The sequence below is a fragment of the Musca autumnalis genome, unplaced genomic scaffold (genome assembly GCF_047663935.1).
Source record: "Musca autumnalis isolate F117 unplaced genomic scaffold, ASM4766393v1 scaffold_2, whole genome shotgun sequence".
NCBI lineage: Eukaryota > Metazoa > Arthropoda > Insecta > Diptera > Muscidae > Musca > Musca autumnalis.
The window spans coordinates 25513601-25538554 of NW_027411755.1; the positions used below are offsets into that span (position 1 = coordinate 25513601).

The 24954-nt window shown below is 34.2% G+C and overlaps 1 protein-coding gene and 1 long non-coding RNA gene across 9 annotated transcripts in view; one reads left to right on the forward strand and one right to left on the reverse strand.

Annotated features, from left to right (window-relative positions):
* The first annotated feature begins 3483 nt into the window (after nt 1-3483).
* LOC141393806 (uncharacterized) lies at nt 3484-16105 on the forward strand. Of its 3 annotated transcripts, none has more exons than XR_012410189.1 (3): nt 3484-9842; nt 11031-12634; nt 13648-16105. It is a non-coding gene; the product is annotated as an uncharacterized lncRNA (long non-coding RNA). The 3 variants fall into 3 exon arrangements; XR_012410190.1 differs by having other exon boundaries at nt 3484-9229; nt 9475-9842; nt 11031-16105; XR_012410188.1 differs by having other exon boundaries at nt 3484-12634.
* The window catches only part of LOC141393803 (beta-1,4-glucuronyltransferase 1), a 216279-nt gene continuing 207384 nt past the window's right edge, over nt 16060-24954 (reverse strand). For 5 of the 6 annotated variants that reach the window (XM_073967304.1, XM_073967301.1, XM_073967302.1 and 2 more), the window contains exons 4-8: nt 20888-21287; nt 20380-20825; nt 19888-20316; nt 17112-17421; nt 16060-17042 (exon numbers count right to left, since the gene is read on the reverse strand). In XM_073967304.1, the coding sequence (XP_073823405.1) occupies nt 16845-17042; nt 17112-17421; nt 19888-20316; nt 20380-20825; nt 20888-21121 (1617 nt within the window). In that variant the 5' untranslated portion in view covers nt 21122-21287 and the 3' untranslated portion in view covers nt 16060-16844. Of the gene's footprint in view, nt 17043-17111; nt 17422-19887; nt 20317-20379; nt 20826-20887; nt 21288-21354; nt 21482-24954 lie in introns of those variants that run through there. The other variant, XM_073967303.1, reaches the window with a different exon arrangement.

A 24954-nucleotide genomic window follows, 5' to 3' on the forward strand; every position in this document is an offset into this window, starting at 1 on the left:
CAGCCGGCTCCAATGTTGCAGCACTTCAGATGTTCTAGCCACTTTTTCCGCTTGTGTTCACCGACTAATCTACATATTGACTTCCATTGTCAGTTCCCTGACTCTGGGGTCGTTAGGGTTCGTGCGGCGAAGCTCATCACGCTCATTAGCTAGTCCCGTCGCCTCTGCTGGGAAATTGGGTCTTATTTCAGGTATTCGATCAGCAGGAATAAAGCGAGCGGCTGCAGCAGTTATGATGTCTTGGAATTGCCTCTCTGCTACCCGAATATCAGAGGGATTGGGCAGTTCTCTGAAGCGTTGATTAGTGAACTCTCTGAAACCTTGCCAATCCGCTTTCCCATGATTAGTGAAAGTGCGGCGTTCAGAGGTTATGAAGTCTGGTGGTCTGTTTATGGTGATGAGGATTGGGAGATGGTCCGACCCAAGGGAAATGACGGGTTGCCATGTCACGTCATTCGTCAGACCGGGTGACACGATGGATATGTCAGGCGAACTGTGGCAGTCTCCTCTAATCCTGATGGGTGCGTCCTCGTTCGCAGTGCATAATGTGGAGCTATCTATTTGCTCAGCCAGATCTGTACCTCTCTGGTCATTCCCTAGAGCTGAATGTCATAACTCATGATGCGTATTGAAGTCCCCTAGGACCAGCCGGTTATCACCTCGCCACAGGGATCTGATGTTAGGCAAATAACGCGGGGCACAGCTATTTACCGGCGGGATATACACATTGAGCAGTTCTATCTCGGCGGTTCCACATCTTACCGCTACCCCCATACACTCCAAGTATGGGTCCCTAGAGTCTAGCTCAGGCGAGATAGGTCTGCACTGTACAGACTGGTGCAGTAGGAATGCAAGCCCTCCACCCCCACTTCTCGTACGATCCTGGCGAAGAACGTTGTATCCATCACTACTCCGAAGACTGCAGTTGTTGCTCAGCTTCGTTTCCTGGATCGCCGCGACCATAATATTTCTCAGACTCATAAAGTTCACGATCTCATTGATCTTGGTTCGAAGACCATCGCAGTTAAACTGCAAGCATGTCACATCCTCAGGAACTGGGACAGCAATACGCGGTGGTAATGGCTGCAACTGATACTGCTGTCGCGGAAATTGTGGGGGAGCTTCATAATCCGATGATGTTGACGATGAAGACTCACTGGGGTTCATGTTTGTGCAGCACGAAGCAATATAAACGCTGTCGTAATACTCGCTCAGGAAGGTCAGGCCTGAACAGTTCCTGAAATGCACTCATCCTCGGCACCGGTTGCATCTCATTGACACTGACCTATGGTGGATGAGACGTTGACAAACGGTGCAAAACCATGGCCCGGGGTTATTTTCAATCCCGGCACGGACCAAATGAATCCGGAGCAGGCATTCCGGGACATGCCGCTCCCAAAATAAAAATAAAGACGAACACGAACAAGTAGTTGTTGTTTTCAACGCGCAACGCGTCACACAACGGACCGTATGTGGCGGGGCCTTAACGGCAGAAACTCTGTTTTTTTATAACCAGGCGTTTACACCAGACAATTTGTCAACAAATACAACTCTGATTTACTAACACATACATTTGTCGGCTGTCTCCCAGCTGTCCATAATTTTTTCACAAATTTTTGATATTTTTTTTAATAATAAGTGAGATAAGAATTAAAGTGTGTTGAAAGCAAAAGAACATGAACAAAAACAAAGTATGTGAATGGAAAACAAAAAGAAATCGACGATTTTCATTTATAATAGGTGTGTCTTTTTACGTGATAATTTGTAATAATTATTACGAAATGATACTAAATGCTGTCTTTTTACACAAATGTTCAGTAAAAGAGAGCGAAGTGAGAGAACAATTTTGACAGTTGTTTGCTGAGAAATTGCTAAAAGTTGCTGAAAGAATTTTTCCCAGCAACATTTAGCAAGTTTGATCAGCTGTTTTTTAACCATCTGCTAATGGTCAGCTGCTCAATGTTTATCTTATTTTTGTGGAAAAATACTATACATATTACGATTCAGCTATATTTATTGATTATTTTATAAATATATTAATTATTTTTTATTTATTTTTTTTTTAAATTGAAGAACTTTTTCATTGTTTTGGAGTTAGTTTTTCTTTCATACATTGGCGCCAATGTTTTTGTTTTGGTAATCAAATGTTACCTTGCTAAAGTTTACTAAATGCAGTCTTTTTATTTTTTTCTTTATTTTCGTATCAAAGAGTAAAATCTCTCTTACTCTCTGAAAAGAAGTTGCTGAATAAATATTACTAAAAAAGTAAAAAGACACAACTAATATTACAACTGTTTTTGCAGTTGTCTGGACGTCTACGTCACACAGGCAATTTTTGGGTTTTTGACAATCAATACATGTCATGTGTCATGTCATGTGTAAACGCAGCAAAAAGTTTGCCTCCAAAGATGCAGTAAAATCATAGCTCTGTTCCTCTACGTGCAAGAAGCTTCAAGTTTTACCACTTTTGACTCGAAAAGCGTTCCCTTACTTCAGACACCATAAAATTCATATCGGAGCAGTTTACAACTTTTACTACTTTTGCCGGTTTTACCATTTTCAAAAGTAAAGGAACAGACCACATATGTACAAGTGATTTGGAAATGCATCAAATTATAAATTTTCACTCATGATTTTGACAGAGCGTGACTACTGAAAGTTGCACTCCATTAGCACTGCATTTTAACTAACCCTTTGGAATAGCATTTTAACTAACCCTTTAGGGTAGAATTGGATGCAGTCCAACTTGCATCAAATGCAAGTGTTTTGATGCAGTGCTTTGGATGTGGGTTTAAAGGCGCTCTTCGGAATGTGTTTTTATTCAGTTCAAATATGCAATAAAAATGCAAACCATCCCAGAATATATAAAAAATAATTTATCATTTGTGTAAAAGAAGAATAATTTTATTACATTAACACAAATTATGAAATTTCTTCATTGAATCGCAACTGAGTTTGTTTCCTCCGCTCTCCAGTTAATCCAAGCTGAACTGTTCTTGCTTCATCTGTGGTTTTTATATTGTCCATATAAGATTTCGACATGTACTCCAGCAACACTCCATTAGGAAATTTTCTTCTCATGAGTTAAAGCAAAAGTTCCCAAAATATTTTATTTTATAACAAATTTTTGGAAATGTTTTTTTCTGTTTTTCGACGTTTTGTAGGGATGTACAAACTGACTTATGTATGTACTTGAAGGGACCTCTAACTGCTAATAAAATGTAACGAACGGAGTGCCTTTTTCACGACTTCATTTGCACTGCATCCGGATGACGTTCTAAAGGTCTTTTAAGGAATGAAGATAGGTATTATATTGTAAGAAAAGAAGACCTTATAGAGATCTTCTATGAAAAAAATCCTCTAAAGGTCTTCAATGTACAAAAACCTATGAAAACAATACCTTCAAAAGGTATGCTTTATATATTAAAACTGTATTTTTTTTTCTAAATACCAAATAAAACAATTCATTTAAAGTTTTTTCGTTTCACTTTATTATATCGTTTATTCTATTTTCGTTTCTGTTTGTAATTCCCTTTTTGTGTTTGTGGTAATTCGCTGTTTACATTTGTTTTTAAAAGAGACGTTTTCTTTCTTTTTTTAAGTTCAAAGTGTTGAGTTTCATTCATATTCTAACTTTGAAAGTTCACAGATTATTTACAATAGGGAGTTGTTATCATTTTGTTAGATTTTTATCATGGCAGAACTACCAGGTAGTGGTATCACACCAGCTGATCGAATATGAAAAGTCAAATCCCTTTATAAAAAAATATTTTTGTTGTAATTTCCCCAACAACATAAAGAAAGTTTTGACATAACATATTCAAAATTTTACGATGCCACTACCTGGGTAATTGTGCCATGATTTTTATGAAATATGGAGTCGGTTTGGGATGTTTTTTCGGAATTTCATTGCTCAGAGTTTTGTTCTGCATTTATCAAAAATTAAAGAAAAAATACTTATTTCTTTTTATTTTATTAAGAATAACAAGTCTAGTTTATTTTTTTAATTTCTTCTTTGTTTTCTTTCTATGCAGTTTTGTGTGTATTAAATTAATAGGAATAGAAGATTTTCTTGTTGTTGATTAATTTCTATTTTCTTTATGTTTTTCTTTAAAATTCAATTGCATTTGAATGAAAAAGAAAATTAGCTTAAGAAGAGGAATAAAATAATTTTAAAAATAACTAACTAGAAAATATACATTAATTTGTAAATGAAAAAAAATATATTTAAAATTAATAAAGAAATTAATATAAACTAAACTAAAATTAACTAATAAAATAATGACTTTAAGTGGTTTATTGTTGAAGTATTTTTTTTTTTCGTAAAAATAACACATGGATTGAGATAGTTTTGGGCCACAGATAACTCGATAACAATATAAAAAATTACGCATTTTCCGTTAGCGAAGACGCTACTGGTTCAACTTTGAATAAATAATCGGTATCCCTACATTTATTGCAAGACCGTATAGATACTAAATAATTTTTTTTTTATAAGTTGAAACAAAACAAACGAAATACTATTAGATGTTCATTGTTCGCATCCCTTTGAATTTATTTTTAATCTCTTTTTGAGGTTAATTTGAGACAAAGAAACTGTACTTTGCGGACCCAAGACTTTTCAATCCATTTATTTATTTTTAGTTTGATTTCATTTATAATTTCTTTTGAATTTCTTCATTCATTCTATTTTGTTTAGCTTCTATTTTATTTTTTTACTGGATTTAAGTTTTAATGCTGTTGGCTGTTGTTGTATTTTCATTCATTTCATTGTTTTATCTTTTTTACTAAGGCACTTTAAATCAAGTTAACATTTTTCTTTATAATTTTTGTTTTTTTCTTAAGATATTAATTTTTGTAAATAAAAATGGAATAACTAACTTTGCGCGTATCAATTTTTTTCAAAAGAAAAACAGGATTTTTAAACAAAAGTGTCCGGAGAACAATTGGCTTTAATAAATCGGACGAATCCACCACTAGATCTGGATAAGTCTTTTATTTTGCAGATTTCAATGGAATTGACAACATATATTACGTTTTTTTATTACGTTGGTGTAAATGCAGCTTAAGCAAACATTAGGGAACCACATATTTTAGGTTCGTTCCAGTACTTTTTAATGATAAAAGTGTCAAAAGATCAAACTGGCTGTTACAAAATGTACGGGAACGGAAAAATGGCAGAAAAGTAAAGAAAGAAGTAAAAAGTATCAGTCAGCTTTGCCGACAGAGATATACCCTCAGCCTGTGTATATTGAAACGTATGTATTTAGGGGGTTTTAAAAATTTTAGATGTATGAACCGACAAAAATGTTGATTAGGATTAAAGATCAAAAGTTTTGCGGAGGAAGTGGATCTCCAGCTTATATATATGGTGCCATAGGAGGTTTTTACATCCGTCGGGCTGTTTGCTCCAGAAGTATGGACTTGCCCCTGAAAAAAATCAAAGTGAACATTTTCAAACTTTTGTGGGGGAGGTACCGAAAGGAGTGGACAGATATAACCCATCTTCGAACTTAAACTAAGTTTGGACAAAATATTACGAAAGCCAAATTTTGGATCGAATCGGTTGATCCGTTCGAGAGTTATCGTGCGTTCCAGCCAGCCAGACGGACGGACATTGCTCAATCGACTCCAAATTGTCTGAAACACATTTCGTCCAAACATACTTGGGGTCTAAAACCATTATTTCGATGAGGCACATTTTGCCCGTATGAAAGTGTATATACATACCCTCGTTAGCATAAATCCAGGTCAGGCAATGTGCGCTTGCTGAGAGCAAGTGAGCGAAAACTTCAATGTAAAATGCATTGAAATGTATGCTCACTTGCTCTCAGCAAGCGCACATTGCCTGACCTGGGCATAAATGCTGAGGGTATAGAAAACTGTAACAAATGTCAAAATCGGCGAATCAAACAATCAGAAGCCGACAAACATGTTGCACATTTTTGTCCGCCCAAATTTGTCGTGTAAAAAGTTTCTAAAGAGAAAGCTATTCGGCGCCATTTTTGTTCAAAGAGAAGTGAACATTTTGCAACTTTTTTGGTGTACGGGAAGGCATTTTGGGGAAAAATGTGTTAAATGTGTAAAAACTTTTTAGTTCTGAACCGAAGCTATTATTTTATTATATTATTAAAAAAAATCAATCAACTGTGCCGATGCGACTACCTGTATGATTGTGCTATGTACAGATAAAAAAACTTAACGGCGATGACATGCAAACATTGGAGTTAACGGCGTCAGAATTGACAACAAGTAAAAGGCGGTGAAGATGTTTTACGTTATAAAAAATATTTAACGTCATACCAGGGCCCTATTCCATGAAAAAACTTATCAACTTTTCACTTTGCACTTAGCAATATTTTTGAACATTTTCACATTTTTGTGTTCCACAGAACCGTTATTTTTGGTAAGTGATATTGAGTGCCTAAGATCTTAACAATTATTTGCTCTATTTTTAATTTCTGTTCCGCCAACGTTTTCTTCTGCTAATTTTTGATAAGTGCAAAGTGAAGCGATAAGTTGTTTCGTGGAATAGGGCCCAGATCTAACTGTTCCAGAACGGGCTAACGGCTTCCCTATTATCCTTGAAGATATAAGGTAAACATTATTGCCGGCGCTATTCACGGATGGGATCCACAATACGATAGCCTCAATTTTTTCCAACTTGAATCTCCACTGATACAATTATTCTCAACAAATACTATTCTATTCTATTACAAATACTCAGGTCTATGTATTTAAGAATACTCCCAAAGGATATGGGCTCCGCACTAGGATGCGGGGGACTACATTTGGACAATTTCTACGCCACTCATTAAAGAAAAAGGAGGAAAAGGATATTGAGTCGTCCGTGAAGGTATGTATTTTAAATGAGGTACATATCGTCACCTGAAATGCCCAAAGACGTAATGCTCAAAGGGTTACGTTGAGGGCTACGTCTTTGGGCATTTCAGGTGACGATATATGCAAATTAAATCGGAACTTCGGAAAAACTTTTAAATTGTAATATTTTTCTAAGTAGCCGGAAGACTTTCTCCTATGGAAAGAGGTACGGAACAACATGTCTTAAAGAAGGGCATTTTCGGAACTTGATATGGCCATATCTCGGTAAGTATACATTTTCCAAAAAAGTATATAGTTGGGATCAAAACAAAAAGACACTACTTGTTGAAAATGTTTCAAGTTTTTCCGAGAGCGGTAGCTAAAGAAGGGACAAGCCATTAAATTCTAAAGTTTACTTTTATGAAATCCACTCGATTTTAACTGTCAATTCCATTGCTAAAACGTCAAATGAAATCCAATCGATTTCGTAAATGTAAACCAAGCAGTAGGATGAAATTTTTACCATGGTACAATAAAGTAGAGGTAGGTCATGTATGGAAATCGATGGCAAATGGCACAACAATAAAGGTAGATGTATCTGCATAGTTAGCTCGTTTTACAAAAACATGGAATTTAGAACTTCACTGTTTATATTTACCCCCATTATTAATGTATTCTTTAGTTATAGTTTGGATTTATCGAACAGATTTAAATGTGATGATTGAATTTCAAGGAGGAGCTTCTTGGAATTAACATTCAATGTAAAAATTATATTTTTATTGCCTCCAAATTGGTTAATTTTGCATTTTCAAATCCATCAGATAGTAAAAGAACACATGTAATAATGGCCCATAAAAATAGATTAAAAAATAAAAATTACTTTAGCTAGGCACTAGAATGAATATTGTTGCCAGAAAAGATTTGCAGATACATTTCAGCTAGAATTTTTACATTCCCGTACTTTTGGAACAAATTTCAATTAATATCAACATTTGACGAAACGGTCTTTCGCAAGTATTACTATTAAGAAAATTTACCATTTAAAAAATAGGCCTGTTCGATAACTTCGTAAGTAAAAGGTATTTGCAAGTTCTTGCAACTACTTGCAAATACTTCTCATTTCTCTTTTACTGAACAAGTTTGTTATCGAACAGCATTTTGTAAAAGTTTGAGTTATCGTACAGACCTAATGTGAACCTGCCTTTGACAGCATAGGCCATAATAAGAAAAAATTGTAATCAGCTGTTATTCTACCATGATTATAAAAATAGTCCCCTGCAGTCAAAAACCGAAAACCATATACATACTATAATTTTCGGATAAAAAACCCCGATAACTTGTTCTAAACTCCGGGAAAATTGCATAAAAATTGTATCAAGATAAAATGATCTGACGAAGGCAGAAATTTTAGACCGATCAGAAGTTCGAAACTAAACTAAAATTGTTTCCTTTGGACACTTTTGTTTTTTTTTTTTTTTTAATTTTATAGCCTGTTTCACTATTCGAGTACAAACTCATTCGAACTACTAACAAACTTTTGTTTTTGAAAAATATTTGATTGATTTTTATTTTCAATCCAACAAAACTTGTCTACCACAACATGATTTTGGTAGTAACTCGAATGATTTGGAATTCAATTGGAGAAACATGGCTTAATATCAATCGCATTTTATATTTCTAAGAGAGGAAGAGAAAAGCTGTTTTTTTAATTTTTTGCTGAAAGTCTTTTAGAGTGTGGATTTTTTTCTTATTTTGTAATTTCAAATGGTTTTGATTTAAAAACACAATAATGATAATAAAAAAACCTACCACCAATATACATATGTTCTTTTCAAATTCATATTTTGTTTGTTTTTCCTGGATTTTTCATTTTACTTATTTACAAAAAAGTATTTAATTGTTGTTTTTTTTAATAGTATTTTTATATCTATGTATGTATATACTACAATAGTATTTGCAAAAGTATAAATGAAATTATTATAGATTTTTGTTTGCATTTCATTATTAATAGTAATAATACAAATTATAAAATGTGCAATGTTTTAAAATTTTCTTTCCATTTGTTGTTTTTTGCTTTGTATTGCTCTTAAAAATCTATTTGCTTCTTTTCTTTTTTTTGTTGACTTATAAAACTAAAACTTAAAAACTAATTCACTTATTTTTCCTTTTTGTTTTTCTTAAGATTCTCTGCATTTAAATTAGTATTGTTGTTGTTGTGGTTTTTTATTTCTTGAATTGACCCAAGAAATTTGTTTTTGTTGTTGTTTTTTTATTATTATTATTAAGAACTAGTACAAATATCACGTTTTCCAGCTTAAAAAAGTAAATTTCATTTTATGATTTAATTTTTGTTTTTGTTATTAAATTGTGTTGCATTGTTGTTAGTGTTTTGTTTTTTTTTTTCATTGTTACCCCCAGTTTTTGTAAAAACTTTTATTCTTCTCACACGAATTGTCAAATTTTGTAGATCGATTTACTCGCTTTAGCGCAAATGTAGAGCGCTGATTTTTAAATGAGGAATCCTTAACGATATGTGGAACGGGTATACGAAAAATTAGATGTGTATGTCATCTGGGGGCTGAGCTATGAATGCTTAAATTATTACGAATATAGACGAACGAACAAAAATAAGTTACAAAAACTGGGGGTTAGAGTAGTAGTTGGTTTTTTTTTCATTGTGGAAGTTGAAAATTATGTAAAAATGTAAGGTTTTTGTTGTTGTTTAATACATATTAGGAAAGAACACATACATAAATTATTCATGGGAGAGTTGAAAATAGAGACAGGTTTTTAAGGCATTTTCAAGGAAACCCCAGAAAGGAATAGCCTTTCAATGCAAAAAAAAGGATTCAACATTTACTCAATTGCCAACTTAGTACGATGTAGGACCAAAACTTATTTCAATAAAATCCCAAAAGCCTGCTCCTAAGTTAACCAAAAATACTGCTTTATGGAGAGGTATTCAAAAATAAAGTTCTTCAGTTGGAACACGGTGCTCTTGAAACAATTTTAAATGGAAAGTGCTTACACCTTGGAAGTTTTTGCGGATTCTGAAACTACAATGTTCATAGATGAGAAAAATCAAAAAACTAAAAAAATCGCCGGAGCGCTTTTTAAATAAATCGCGATATAAATTGACATTTTTAGGGGTTGTTTAGGTTTTCACGATTTTGCTTAGAAACCGCAAGTCGAATCAAAATGGGACTAAAGAAGGTGTTGTAGCTATGAAAATTCTCTACAAGATCGACGATAATGGTATTTTCGTAGTTTTTACCATTTTTGAGATATAGAAGTTCAAATTGGGACAATTCAAATTCAATTCAATTCTGAATCGGCCCCTTATAAAACAATGTCATGAAGGGTGCGCCTTAACTAACTTTTGATGAAAACCGCTTACACAGGGGAAGTTTTTGTGAATTCTGAAACAGCAATGTTCATAGATGAGAAAAATCCAAAAACATGAAAATATCGCTGTAGGGATTTTTAAATAAATCGCGGTCAAAATTTTCATTTTTAGGTGTTTTATAGGTTTTCACGATTTTGCTTGGAAACCGTAAGTAACCGTAAAATTCTCTAGAGGATTGACGATTATTATTATTTCCCAGCCTGTACCATTTTTGAGATAAAGAAGCTCAGTTGACATTTTTAGATTTTTTTGTTAGGGTTTCGCGATTTTGCTTGAAATCGGTAAGTCTTATCGATATGGGACTTGAGAAAATCTTAAAGCTGTGAAAATTCTCTACAAGACTGGCTTTAGTAACTTATTCTAAGTTGTACCATTTTTTAGATATATGAGTTTAAGTTGGGAATTTGCAGTCATCACAATGATTTATAAGGGGGCGATACAGAATTGAATTGAATTTGAATTGTCCCAATTTGAACTTCTATATCTCAAAAACGGTAAAACCGACGAGAATACCGTAAAGGTCAATCTTGTAGAGAATTTTCATAGCTACAACATTTTCTTTAGTCCCATTTTGATAGGACTTGCGGTTTCTAAGCAAAACCGTGAAAACCTAAACAACACCTAAAAATGTCAACTTAAATCGCGATTTATTTAAAAAGCGCTCCGGCGATTTTTTTTTGTTTTTTGATTTTTCTCATCTATAAACATTGTAGTTTCAGAATCCGCAAAAACTTCCAAGGTGTAAGCACCTTCCATTTAAAATTGTTTCAAGAGCACCGTGGGAAGTTATTGTAATAGAAAGTCAAATATAATTTCAATATTTTTTCAATTAAATGTTTAAAAATTCTTCTAAAATAAACACAAGAATCTTCTTCTAGTAGAAAGCAAAATAGAATAGTCATGTGTGAACTGATGGACTCATTCATTCACCTTTTTGGTGATCAAGGGTTTGATCGTATATATATGACTTGACTTTACAAGGACCTTCGACTCAGTGTGGCATGACGGGATCTTGTCTAAACTGAAGCAACATGGAGTTTTGATGCCCAAACATGCAGATTAATGTCCATACATATGATTAAACTTTATCAAATCTGTACCGTTTTCCAAGCCGAAATGCTAGGTCCTAGAGCTGACACAAGTGAATTTCAGAGGCTTTAAAGGTCGGTTGTTGTGTGGTGGTGTTCCAGGATCAGGTGGCACTCAAATCGTGTTCTATTACATCCAAGATTATTAACGTATGTAGAAATCTGCTAGGAAGGCTACATAACGACATCACTTTCTGTTGGGTACCGGGGGGTCACTGTCACATTGACGGAGTATATAGTGACGATTAGTTAGCAAGTGCGGCATCGCAGTCTCCCATTGTTACAATTGAGGAATCTGTATATCCCCCAATGTGTCACATCAGTAATAAACTCGACAACTTCTACAAAGTTTTTACCAATGGAAGAACGAACCCGGTTGCAGGTTGTCGAGGTTGTCTAGATCTGATTCGATACTTCTGCTCAACAAGGCCGAGATCACAGATGCTGTAGGGGTCATAACTAGGGGATAAACGCAATGTCGATTACTGCAGGCTATGTGAGGATGAGGAGGAGACCGATAGTCTTCTACCATGCCATTGTCCAATGTTAGACGTCACCAGATACAGACTGTTCGATTATTATGAGTTTTCTGGGGTTATTCTGGACGATAATTCCCCATGAATATTGTCACTTTCTGCCTTAAGTTGAAATGGCGGAAAGACTCAATGGGATTTTCATTCAGAATAATCCCTAAAGCTACCAAACATGGGCTCAGCAGGCTTAAAGGTAGAATTAGACGTGACATGGCCAAAACCATAGAAAACCAAAGACCAATTGGTTTCTTATGGTTATGGCTATGGCATGATTTCCATAGGTTTGATTGATTCAGCTGATTAATATGGCCTTATGGCTTTAAGTCCGTAAGAAGTCCTAGATGCGTATGAGGAAAACACTCTGAGCGCCTTAAAAGTTTAAACTACTTGCAATCAACTGATGGTTTCCTCTTTGAAGTCCTTTCTTATTTTTCGCCGTCTAACTTTTTACCATTCCATACCATTCTTCCCTCTAAGGGAGATGCCATTCTCTTATTGATTTCCTTAGGACTTTGGCTCATAAGTAGTGTAAGGGAAACCTCTTAATCCAACACGTCTCTTCAACTTTGAGGATGTATCCTTAGGATCCTCTAAGAAATGTCTGCACTCTGGTCGGGGTTGTACCCCTAAAATAAACAACAAAGATGGGGAGGAAAAATAAACGGAATAAACTTACAGTGCAGAGCCTAAGCGTAGCGTTGGTGAAAGTACAAGCCATCCGGCTGTTTTAAAGGTGGATGCCTTGGCACTTACATCTCTACTTTTTAGGTGCTAAAAATATCACTGTGCAACATTTTTAAGGTGATCTTGTGCAAACAATTCGAACTGAGGATTTTTTGAAAGTACAGACCCAAACGACAAGAAACCCTAGTTGGGTTTTGTTGTGTCAGATCCCGCTCAGATTTTATGGCCCCATCTAAACATGGTTAAATATTGAGTTTTTAAAAAAAATCGGGGCTATATCTCTGAAACCAATGCGAATCTTCTTCTGACCTCTGAAGCAAATTTGTAGATAAGGACAAGAATAAAATATTTGGAGAAATAATGAACTCGAAAAACTACATTTATTGCCTCAAATTTCAAAATATATGCAAAAATTCCACAATTTTTATACATTTCGCACCGTATCTCCAAAACCGTTAATATTTTCTGAACATTTCCTTTTGGAAAAATATTTTCTGGAATGTAATACACAACTCTTCAGAACATGTCATTGTTGTAAAATGCCTCCAAGCCGTTGTTTTCAGTACATTTTTCAACGACGATTTAATAAAAATGTCAATAATGTAGTGAAATCCGAAATGCGAGAATAAACTGTTGGTGTGAACTGTGTTTGAAATACGTGTTGTAAAAGATATGATGCAAAATACCGCTGAAACAACATGAAGTAAGCATTTTAGAGTTTCAGAGTGTTCTAAAGAATTGTTGAGAACTTTATTTGGAAGATTTTTGCAAAAGGTTACTTGGTTCAACTCCCAATAGTTTAGCCGATACTGATCAGAATTTCAGCAATTATGTAAATTTTTCTATATTTGATAGATTCTGATGCCCTAGCTGGAGTTTTTCTTATGTGGTTGCTTCAAAAGATAAGTTCTACGCCAAATTCCTATTCGTTTCTGAGATAAAGGCCTGATAAGTGCAAAAAAGTGTAGATTTAGCCCAGTTTAGATGAGCCCATAAAATCCGAACTGGATCTGAGAGGACAAAACCCTACTAGGGTTTTTGTAGTCTAAATATGTACTTTCAAAAAATGCATACAAGAAGTTGTTTGCATTTTCAGTGTTGCATAGTGTATTAGTGATAGAAAGGATAAAGAACCGGCGATGTCTAAGGACAACGATAAGGCCATGATGTGTCCAAACCAGTCTACTAGTGACAGGACCGATTCCTTGGGCTATGAATATAGCTTAGAGATACAAAGTAGGAAGCTCGACCAACTGGAAAGAATTTTATCTGAAGTGCAGTATCAGGACATACTCCAGAAGGACATGTTACTCAACTTGACCCTGACTGACGATGAGCTGAACACCACGTTGATTCCAGGCAAGTCTATTGGGGAAGATGAGAGTAAAATGAAGCAAGAGAGTATAGACTCAGATGCTCAACTGAACCAGTTCCAGGCTGGTTCTATACCGGCACAGACCGGTAATAAACTTCAAAGGAAGGATGCACATGATCACTGACTGATGATGGCGAATCCATGGAGACTGTCACTGATGCTAAGGACAGATCTACCAAAGAAGTCAAAAGTACTTATAAATTTGAGCAAAGCTGAAATCAGGGTAATGACTGTAGGAGTTATTACCGGGCACTGTCATATTAGAGCCTTTACCGGGAAATGGAACAATGACGGTGTTGATTACTGCAGGCTTTGGGAAGGTTATATTTAGGTGCATATTTTCCATCAAGTCTAACATTTTATTTAACTGTGGAACCCGTTACCATCAACAATATCATCAGGAATTTGAAATGGCTGACATGGCAAAACCTGAATTGGTCTTTTTTTCTATTAGAAGCATCTTTTTGTCCTTCAAATTATAAGTCATTTGTATCCTAATAAAGAGAGTAGACGATCTTCTCATAGAAGACGAAAAGTCCATGAGGCATATCAGAAGCTCCTCTGATAAACAAGTTGAGGATTTTGAAAGAAGACAGGTTTTCATTAGAACATTTCTTCTTCATACATTGGGTGGTAATTTGGTTTTGATTTTCTATTTTTTCAATTGGTCTGCTATTTAGCCCAATTATAAATGTTCACCTGTGGGAGATTTCTCACATTCACTATCTCTCGCCCCATTATAAATGAACAGGAAGGAGCCAAAACAGCAGAAAGTAAATATAAAATTATATGCGTGTATTATTATTCTAACTAGGTGTTTACACCAGACAGTCTGTCTTCAAATACAACTCTGATTTATAAACACATACATACATTTGTCGGCTGTCCTCCAGCTGTCCATCATTTTTCCACAGCCAGTCGGGTTAACAAATTTTTGACATTTTTGTGAAAAAGAAGTGAGATGATAATTCAAATGAAGAAAAAGAAAATATACAAAAACAAAATATGTGAACCGAAAACGAAAAGGAATCGATGGTTTCCTTTCATAATTTTACAACTGTTTTTGCAGTTGTCTGGACGCCTACGTTACACAGGCAAGTTTTGAGGTTTTGACAATCAATACATGAACTCAACTGTCCTGTCATTTGTAAACGCAGGGTAAGCGAATTATTCTGAACAAAAAAATTATTTTGGAAACTCACGTTCAGAATAACTCCCTATATTTTAATTTAAAAAAAAAAGTTGTTCTTATTTTTCATTTATAATAAGGGCAGAAAGTGAAAGTGAGAAATCTCCCGGAAGTGAACATTAATAATGCAAACGGAACAATACGTTTTCTCTTAGAATTCCTTTACTTTTTCATATAGACAGACCATTGTTTTGTTTTCTATTGGGCAGTTTAAAGGAGGGCATTTAGGATTTTATTTGAAAATAACTATAATCTTCTTTTTGAAATGCCTTGAATGTGCAATTTGTCTCTATTTAAAGTTCTATTAAAAAGATTATCAGGATATTTAAAAAAACGACTAAAAAATATTTTGAATGTGTTGTCTGTGTGTGTTTGTATTAGAAACGGTGATGTTTTTTCTTTGATTAGTTCATTGTTGGTGTGTTGTGTGTGTTTTATTAACATAAATAAATAATACAAATAATAATATTTAAACTAAAAAGTAAATAAACAGAAAATTATTAAATTAAACTAAAAGAGAAAAGAAGAAAGAAAGAAGAAAACTAAAAAAATAAGATATGCTAAATTAAAATACAATACAATTTCTTTTTTGTAAACTTTCATTTGAAATTCTTAAAGAATTTTTATATATTTTTTTAATTTCATATTACCACACAAAAATTTAATTTATTTGGTCCTTCAATTATTAGGAAAATTAAATAAAAAAGATTTCACATATTAAATAAACCAAAAAGCTTTGCTAACTATTCCAATGTTATGATTCTTTTGTGACAAGTTTTTCAAATTACAGACTGGTTTGATTCAAAACTATTATTGCTATTTTGAAGCTAGCTTGCGTTTGACTACTACCAAAAATCTTGCAATTTTCTTGCCATTTTCCATTTTTTTTACGTGGCCTTTATAAATTTCTTTTTCTAATTACATTTGTCTGCAATGTAATTTTTTGTGGCTTTACAAAAATATTTTTTTTTATTTTTTTGTTATTTTTGAAATTTAATTTTCAACAATTTTTTTTTGTTTATAATTACTTTTAGGTTTCTTTTTAAGATATATAAAAATAAATTATGTCCCTTTTCGAAAATTTGTATCAAGAAATAACAGTTCAAGGTTAGAGGTGAAAGAGATTGACAAATCTTAATTAACTTTAACATCATAGAGGTATCATAAGGATAAGGAGGTTGGCTAACTTTGTAGCTTAAATATCTAAGGGTTAATTATCAAAAAAAAAAAAAAAAAAAAACAGAAAAATATATATTTCAATTAAATGCAATTTAAGTGGAAGTTTCTTTCTAATTCATTTTATAGGTTGTGTTGTGTGCAGTATTTCTAAACAAATCCTCTATTTCCATAGAGGCCAGAGATTCGTAAGTTTTTGTTTTACAAAAAAGGTTAGGGGGAATGTTTTTCAACAAAAGTATGGAATATATGTACAACAAATACATAAATGCATCTAAAACCCACAAAATAATGTTAAAACTAATTAAAAAACTTGTCAATCTTAACAAAAATTAAAAAAAGGAAAAAATTAATAAATAAAAAAGTTCTACTCCATGAAACGCCATATATACCACAGGAAATTTGTACGTTTCCACCATCCAAAGGATTTACTCAATTCGAAAAGGGATTTACAATTCCATATTCTACTTGCTAATGTTGAGGATGTGGTGGATGATGAGGATGATAATGACAACTGAGTAGCAGTACTAACAGCATGAAAAGTTTTTCAACTTTTATGCTTAATTAACCACTATACGGCGCAGCCAGTACGTGTACCATACATAATTTTCAATTCAGGATAAATAATTTTACGTATCAGTTGATTTGTTTTGCCGGCCAGCATGGCACGTCTGGTATCTTTTTTAAGGACTTTAATGCCGGGTTTGTGTACTAGGAAGGCATTGTCTAAAATATGAAATTCATAGTCTAAAACACATAAGGCATAGCCCTGAAACAAGAAAATTCGAAATAGAAATCAATAATGAATGCATATGCAAATCATTTGTTTTGTACCCACCTGTGTCATTTTATCACTTTTGCCTTCCCAACTGAGACGTTCGTCATAATGGGGTTCAGCATTGGTTCCTATATATATGGGTTCCCAGTGTACAAAGTACCCAGTTCGCTTTCCAATATGGAAGACACTTAATTCGTCAGTTTCGTTGGCAGCCATCCATTCTTTCGATTTGGGTACACCATGACAGCTGGCACAAACACGTTTATGGAATGGTATGGCTTTACCCGTGCGCAGGAACTCTTGTAATTCAGTTTTATCATGGGGTACAGGACTGCTGTCCTCAACTTCAAAAATGGACAAGGGGAAAACACTGAAAAAATAATGTAAGTTAGTACACACTTTTTCTAGACTAAATAATGATTACAAAACGTAAAGGAAAAATATGGTTTCAAAGTATTAATTAAAAACCAAAGAAAACTTCTTACAGAAACCCAAATTGATCTCTAAAACAACGAAAAATGCAATTCAGCCTGGCTGAATTGAAGTTTTCTTAATGAAAACCTCATTCAGCCAGGCTGAATTGAAGTTTTCTTAATGAAAACCTCATTCAGCCAGGCTGAATTGAAGTTTTCTTAATGAAAACCTCATTCAGCCAGGCTGAATTGAAGTTTTCTTAATGAAAACCTCGTTCAGCCAGGCTGAATTGAAGTTTTCTTAATGAAAACCTCATTCGGCCAGGCTGAATTGAAGTTTTCTTAATGAAAACCTCATTCGGCCAGGCTGAACTGAAGATTTCTTAATGAAAACCTCATTCGGCCAGGCTGAATTGAAGATTTCTTAATGAAAACCTCATTCAGCCAGGCTGAATTGAAGTTTTCTTAATGAAAACCTCATTCAGCCAGGCTGAATTGAAGTTTTCTTAATGAAAACCTCATTCAGCCAGGCTGAATTGAAGTTTTCTTAATGAAAACCTCATTCAGCCAGGCTGAATTGAAGTTTTCTTAATGATAACCTCATTCAGCCAGGCTGAATTGAAGTTTTCTTAATGAAAACCTCATTCAGCCAGGCTGAATTGAAGTTTTCTTAATGAAAACCTCATTCAGCCAGGCTGAATTGAAGTTTTCTTAATGAAAACCTCATTCAGCCAGGCTGAATTGAAGTTTTCCTAATGAAACCTTCATTCAGCCAGGCTGAATTGAAGTTTTCTTAATGAAAACCTCATTCAGCCAGGCTGAATTGAAGTTTTCTTAATGAAAACCTCATTCAGCCAGGCTGAATTGAAGTTTTCTTAATGAAAACCTCATTCAGCCAGGCTGAATTGAAGTTTTCTTAATGAAAACCTCATTCAGCCAGGCTGAATTGAAGTTTTCTTAATGAAAACCTCATTCAGCCAGGCTGAATTGAAGTTTTCTTAATGAAAACCTCATTCAGCCAGGCTGAATTGAAGTTTTCTTAATGAAAACCTCATTCAGCCAGGCTGAATTGAAGTTTTCTTAATGAAAACCTCATTCAGCCAGGCTGAATTGAAGTTTTCTTAATGAAAACCTCATTCAGCCAGGCTGAATTGAAGTTTTCTTAATGAAAACCTCATTCAGCCAGGCTGAATTGAAGTTTTCTTAATGAAAACCTCATTCGGCCAGGCTGAATTGAAGTTTTCTTAATGAAAACCTCATTCAGCCTGGCTGAATTGAAGTTTTTCTTAATGAAAACCTCATTCAGGCTGGCTGAATTGAAGTTTTTCTTAATGAAAACCTCATTCAGCCAGGCTGAATTGAAGTTTTCTTAATGAAAACCTCATTCAGCCAGGCTGAGTTCAAGTTTTCTTAATGAAAACCCCATTCAGCCAGGCTGAATTGAAGTTTTCTTAATGAAAACCTCATTCAGCCAGGCTGAATTGAAGTTTTCTTAATGAAAACCTCATTCAGCCAGGCTGAATTGAAGTTTTCTTAATGAAAACCTCATTCAGCCAGGCTGAATTGAAGTTTTCTCAATGAAAACCTCATTCAGCCAGGCTGAATTGAAGTTTTCTTAATGAAAACCTCATTCAGCCAGGCTGAATTGAAGTTTTCTTAATGAAAACCTCATTCAGCCAGGCTGAATTGAAGTTTTCTTAATGAAAACCTCATTCAGCCAGGCTGAATTGAAGTTTTCTTAATGAAAACCTCATTCAGCCAGGCTGAATTGAAGTTTTCTTAATGAAAACCTCATTCAGCCAGGCTGAATTGAAGTTTTCTTAATGAAAACCTCATTCAGCCAGGCTGAATTGAAGTTTTCTTTATGAAAACCTCATTCAGCCAGGCTGAATTGAAGTTTTCTTAATGAAAACCTCATTCAGCCAGGCTGAATTGAAGTTTTCTTAATGAAAACCTTATTCAGCCGGGCTGAATTGAAGTTTTCCTGATGAAAACCTCATTCAGCTAGGCTGAATCGAAGTTTTCTTAATGAAAACCTCATTCAGCCAAGCTGAATCGAAGTTTTCTTAATGAAAACCTCATTCAGCCAAGCTGAATTGAAGTTTTTCTTAATGAAAACCTCATTCAGCCGGGCTGAATTGAAGTTTTCTTAATGAAAACCTCATTCAGCCAGGCTGAATTGAAGTTTTTCTTAATGAAAACCTCATTCAGCCGGGCTGAATTGAAGTTTTCTTAATGAAAACCTCATTCAGCCGGGCTGAATTGAAGTTTTCTTAATGAAAACCTCATTCAGCCGGGCTGAATTGAAGTTTTCTTAATGAAAACATCATTCAGCCAGGCTGAATTGAAGTTTTCGTAATGATAAAGATTTCTTAACGAAAAGGCTTTCATTAAGAAAACTTTTTTAATTGTCTTATACTCACCGTGGTGCCTTCCTGTTCAAATAAGGCTCATTACGGGCAATCATTTCCAGGAATTTCTTTACCAAACCCGGATTGGGATACAGCTCAATATCCGAGGCCAAGATGAAATGTGTTATGGCTGCATCACGGGCAATATTGCGACCCACATTGACTGGATATAGCAATTTCTTCTGCGTCTTATACAAATGACCCGATGTCACATTAACATATGGTGCTGGTAATGAACAATTATAGCCCATTTTTAAAGCATCATAATATTTGGGTATCGTTTTGGGGATATGTTTGGTACTAAAATATATATGGAAAGTGGCATACATGCGCACTAAATTACTATTGGGCAAGCAGTCTCTTAAATATTTAATGGAATCCAATGTTGGTTGGAAGTCAGTGCCGGGTGCATGCATGGCTATGCTAATGGGAGCATTCCATCTGTAAGAATAAGAAAATTAGAGGTTTAGGGTTTGGAGTATGAATGTATTGGGGTTGATGTACCTTTCCAACAATGGTATCAGATTATCTAAAAATGTATAATCTGCATGTGTGGTATAGGTTATGGATTCATGGCACTTTAGTTCACCATGTTCGGCACGAACATAATTCTTTAATACCCAAAAGTCTCCACGTTGGAGAGTTTCGGCTTCATATGGTTTATCATAGCATTTCAGTATGCTACGTAATCGCTCGTCAAAGTCTTTTTCATCGCCGCCACCCACAAGATAACTGGGATCGGCATTTGTGTTATTTACAAAATTACTATTGGCATTACCACCAATATTGCCAATAACATTTGCGGGATCTCCAATATCGGGATCCATTTCAGGGGCATCTGGATCTTTGGCAGGTGGTTGTTGTAAATCATGTGAACCACCACCACTGCTTATGTCAGCCTTACTTTCACTGGGGGGTTTGGGGGGTTCTTGTTTTTCATCGATCATTTCCTGCGAACAAAAATTATATTATTGAATGGATGCAGAGTTAAAAAATGGAAGGAATGACTTACCATTTTACCCAATGCTTCTCTCACCATACCCCTTTCAGCCTGTTGCTGCTGTTGCATGGCGCTACTGGGTTGTTCTTGTATTACAAATTGTGAACCTGATGTCAAGGTATAACGATTTCCAATCATAAGATGACTGCAGATATATAAAATCACAGCTATATTTATGAGTATACTGCAACGAAGCAACCAGTTTCGTCGTGTAAACATTTTCTGGCCAAGTGGTTCGAAACGCATTTTAAATGCGTTTTCAATTGTGGGTGTTGAATTTAAAGTTTTGTAAGTAATTTTGAAGCTGTTTAACACTAATCACACACGGCTAAGGAATCGGCGTTATTCTTCCGCGACGACTGGAAGAATTCTTCTATGATGGGTTTGTGTTACGACGAAAACAAAAAAGAAACTGTAAAGAGATAAGCAGAGTAAACTTTAATTAGTATGAGAAACACTTTAATTTGTATGGAACTGACTTTTCTTAATAAAACCTTTTTAGAAAAAAAAATTAAGCGTACTATTTTCCCCGAACTGTTCTATCAAGCAGCACTCCTCCTAACAACTATTCAGTTAAGTAACTTCTAAGAAAGAAAATGCTGCGACAAAATAACATGTAAACAATTTGAATAATTTGAATGTATCTCTCTGATAACGGTAAAACAATGTAAACAAAACAAGCAGTGATTAGATAAAGTGAGAAACAACAGCAACAGTAGCATAACATTTGAAACATACGTAGACGTCATAGAATTGCTCTCTCTCCCTCACCATCTCTCTCACAGAATTTAGATAAACAAATTACGGGTTCTTTATCATTTGATCTCGGTGGTTTAGTTTTTTTTTGACAGTTTATTTCTTGTGATTATTATTTATAACCGCTGTTTATTATTTTGGGACAAATTTTTAATTGTGCACTTCAGAAGTTATTGGATTAGGATATAGCCTGTAATTAATATTAATATGACCATGAAATGATTATACAGGTAGGTATGTGATGGAAATCGATTTCGAGCGCAAAATGAATCAAAAACGACTGTAGGTGTGATGCATGTACATTGTATTCTATAGAAAATTCGATGCGCTTCCCATCACATCTAAAAACAATTCACTCGTTTTGGACAAATTGATTCGAAATTCATCACATACCTGATAATTCTGTGATTTATTGGTAATTTCATCAACAAAATTTATTAAAATCACTGAGATATTCCCAGACAGTTGTTTAGCAAAACAAAACAAAAAATTAACGACTTTTGCCATAGAGGAAATAGGCATATTGGCTTTGTAGAGGAGGAATGATGACCCAAGTCCTATTAATTTAATGTTAGGAAGATCATTGGTCTGTTCCAGTACTGCAAAAATCTACCAATTTTTACTTTTTCCGATAACATAGAGGAAAGGTTCTGGAATAGAGCACATATTTTTTTTTTACAAAAATAAGAAGAAAAAAAACAATTTAGTAAGACTTCCACGGTGCTCTTGAATCCAATTTAAATGGAAGGTGCTTACACCTGGGAAGTTTTTGCGAATTCTGAAACTACAATGTTCATAGATGAGAAAAGTAAAAAAACTAAAAAAATCGCCGGAGCGCTTTTTAAATAAATCGCGATTCAAGTTGACATTTTTAGGGGTTGTTTAGGTTTTTGCGATTTTGCTTGGAAACCGCAAGTCCTATCAAAATGGGAATAAAGAAAATGTTGTAGCTATCAAAATTCTCTACAAGATTGACCTTAATGTTATTTTCGTAAATTTTACAACTTTTGAGATATATAAGTTGAAATTGGGACAATTCAAATTCAATTCAATTATGTATCGTCTCCTTATAAAACAATGTCATGACTGCTATTTCGCAATTTAAGCTTATATATCTAAAAAAAATGGTACAACCTAGGAAAAATTACATAAGCTAATCTTGTAGAGAAATTTCACAGCTATAAGATTTTCTCAGGTCCCATTCCGATAAGACTTGCCGTATTCAAGCAAAATCGCGAAACACTAACAAAAAAACCTAAAAACCTAAACTGAGCATCTTTATCTCAAAAATGGTACAGCCTGAGAACAAATCATAAATGTCAATCCTACAGAGAATTTTCACAGCTACAACATTTTCCTTAGCTCCATTTCGATTGGACTTGCGATTTTCAAGCAAAATCGTGAAAACCTAAAAAACACCTAAAAATGTGAATTTTGAACGCGATTTATTTAAAAATCCCTACAGCGATTTTTTCTTGTATTTGGATTTTTCTCATCTATGAACATTGATGTTTCAGAATTCATGAAAACTTCTCCTGTGTACGCGGTTTTCATTAAAAGTTAGTTAAGGCGCACCCTCCATTACATTGTTTTATAAGGGGGGCTATACAATCAGTGCATTGTCCCAATTTGAACTTCAATATCTCAAAAATGGTAAAACCTTTGAAAATACCGTGAAGGTCAATCTTGTAGAGAATTTTCATAGCTACAATATTCTCTTCAGTCTCATTTTGACAAGACTTGCGGTTTCTAAGCAAAATCGTGAAAATCTAAACATCCCCTAAAAATGTCAACTTGAATCGGATTTATTTGAAAAGCGCTCCGGCGATTTTTTTAGTTTTTTGATTTTTCTCATCTATGAACATTGTAGTTTCAGAATCCGCAAAAACTTCCCAGGTGTAAGCACCTTCCATTTAAATTTGATTAAAGAGCACCGTGCTTCGAATTTCAGGTGACTTCGAATATACGGGCGAGAGGTTCATATGAATGTTTAAATTTTAAAACCTTCTACGTATTGCTTCCCAGTCAGCATTTTTTGAAAATTTTAATCAAATTCGAGTCTTTTTTGATCCGACTGCACGATTAAAAAGCTAGAATATGAGCTCATTTTCTGATCATAAATGACTCCTTTGTCGGTAGGAAAACATAACCTCAGGCGACTCTTCTAAACAAATCACAAATGAGTCTTTTTCGAGTCGTATTTCAATCATTTATTGGTGTTTTGTTGATTAATTTCGGACCCTTTTTCGAGTCTTTTTAGAGTCATGTTTATAATCATTTAAGAGTCTTTAGGGAGTCATTTATGAGTCTTTTTGTTAGACGAAATAAATTAAAAAAATTTTCTTTTTATTCTTCTTTGTTTCTTTCCTTTGTTTTATAGTCTTTTCTGCTTTGTTATGTCTTTTAATTCTCCTTTATGTTGCTTGGTGGTTAGTATACTGCTTCTTCATTTCACTTGGCAAAACCTGTTGTGTTGTGTTTGTCTGTACCTTTAATATTATACGTTACATTTATATCAAAATTTTGTAGAAAGTGTATATGAGAATTTTATTTTTTTATTTACAACCAAATAAAAATAAAACAAAACAATCAGTTTTTAATCACCTAACTGTTCAAAATATGATCAGAGTATACATAATTATAATCACTTTTCAAACACCTGTATGACCCTTTTTTGATTAAGCATTTTTCAATCTTCCAGATGATCAAAATGTGACAATAAATAACAAAAAATTGTCACATTTTAAACACCTCAATGATTTATTTGTGATTGCTACACATTTGTTGTTGTATTTTAAATTGAACTCTTTTTAATCATTACAGGGAGTCACTTTCGAGTCCCTTTCTGATCACACAAGCGACTTAATCAATTTTTGATCACCAAAAGGACTCTAAAAAGACTCCTCAATGTGATTTTTGAAAAAACAGTCTTCTAAATGCTATCTGGGTTGTTATCGCAGACAATAGACTCATTGCAATCTACATATAAATTTCAATCAAATTGAATTTGTGAAAAGCCACTCATCCTCTGATATTTCCTATCTTAGATGTTTGTTTTTTCCACCCGCATCTTAAGATGTAGATGCTTGCACATTTGTACTGTATATACATCTGCACATACATACATGTTTGTATGTATACCCTTATCCTTGGAAGGAAATCTAAGGGCTGCGTACGATAAACAAGGGCAACTCTCTGAAGACATCTGTTGTTTTACCTCCACATTGAAATGTTTCCTAAATTTGTAAAAGGAGTTTTCCCCCTTCAGAAAGATAACTGATAACTTAATATACCAGGAAATTAATGTACTAATGAATTGTTTT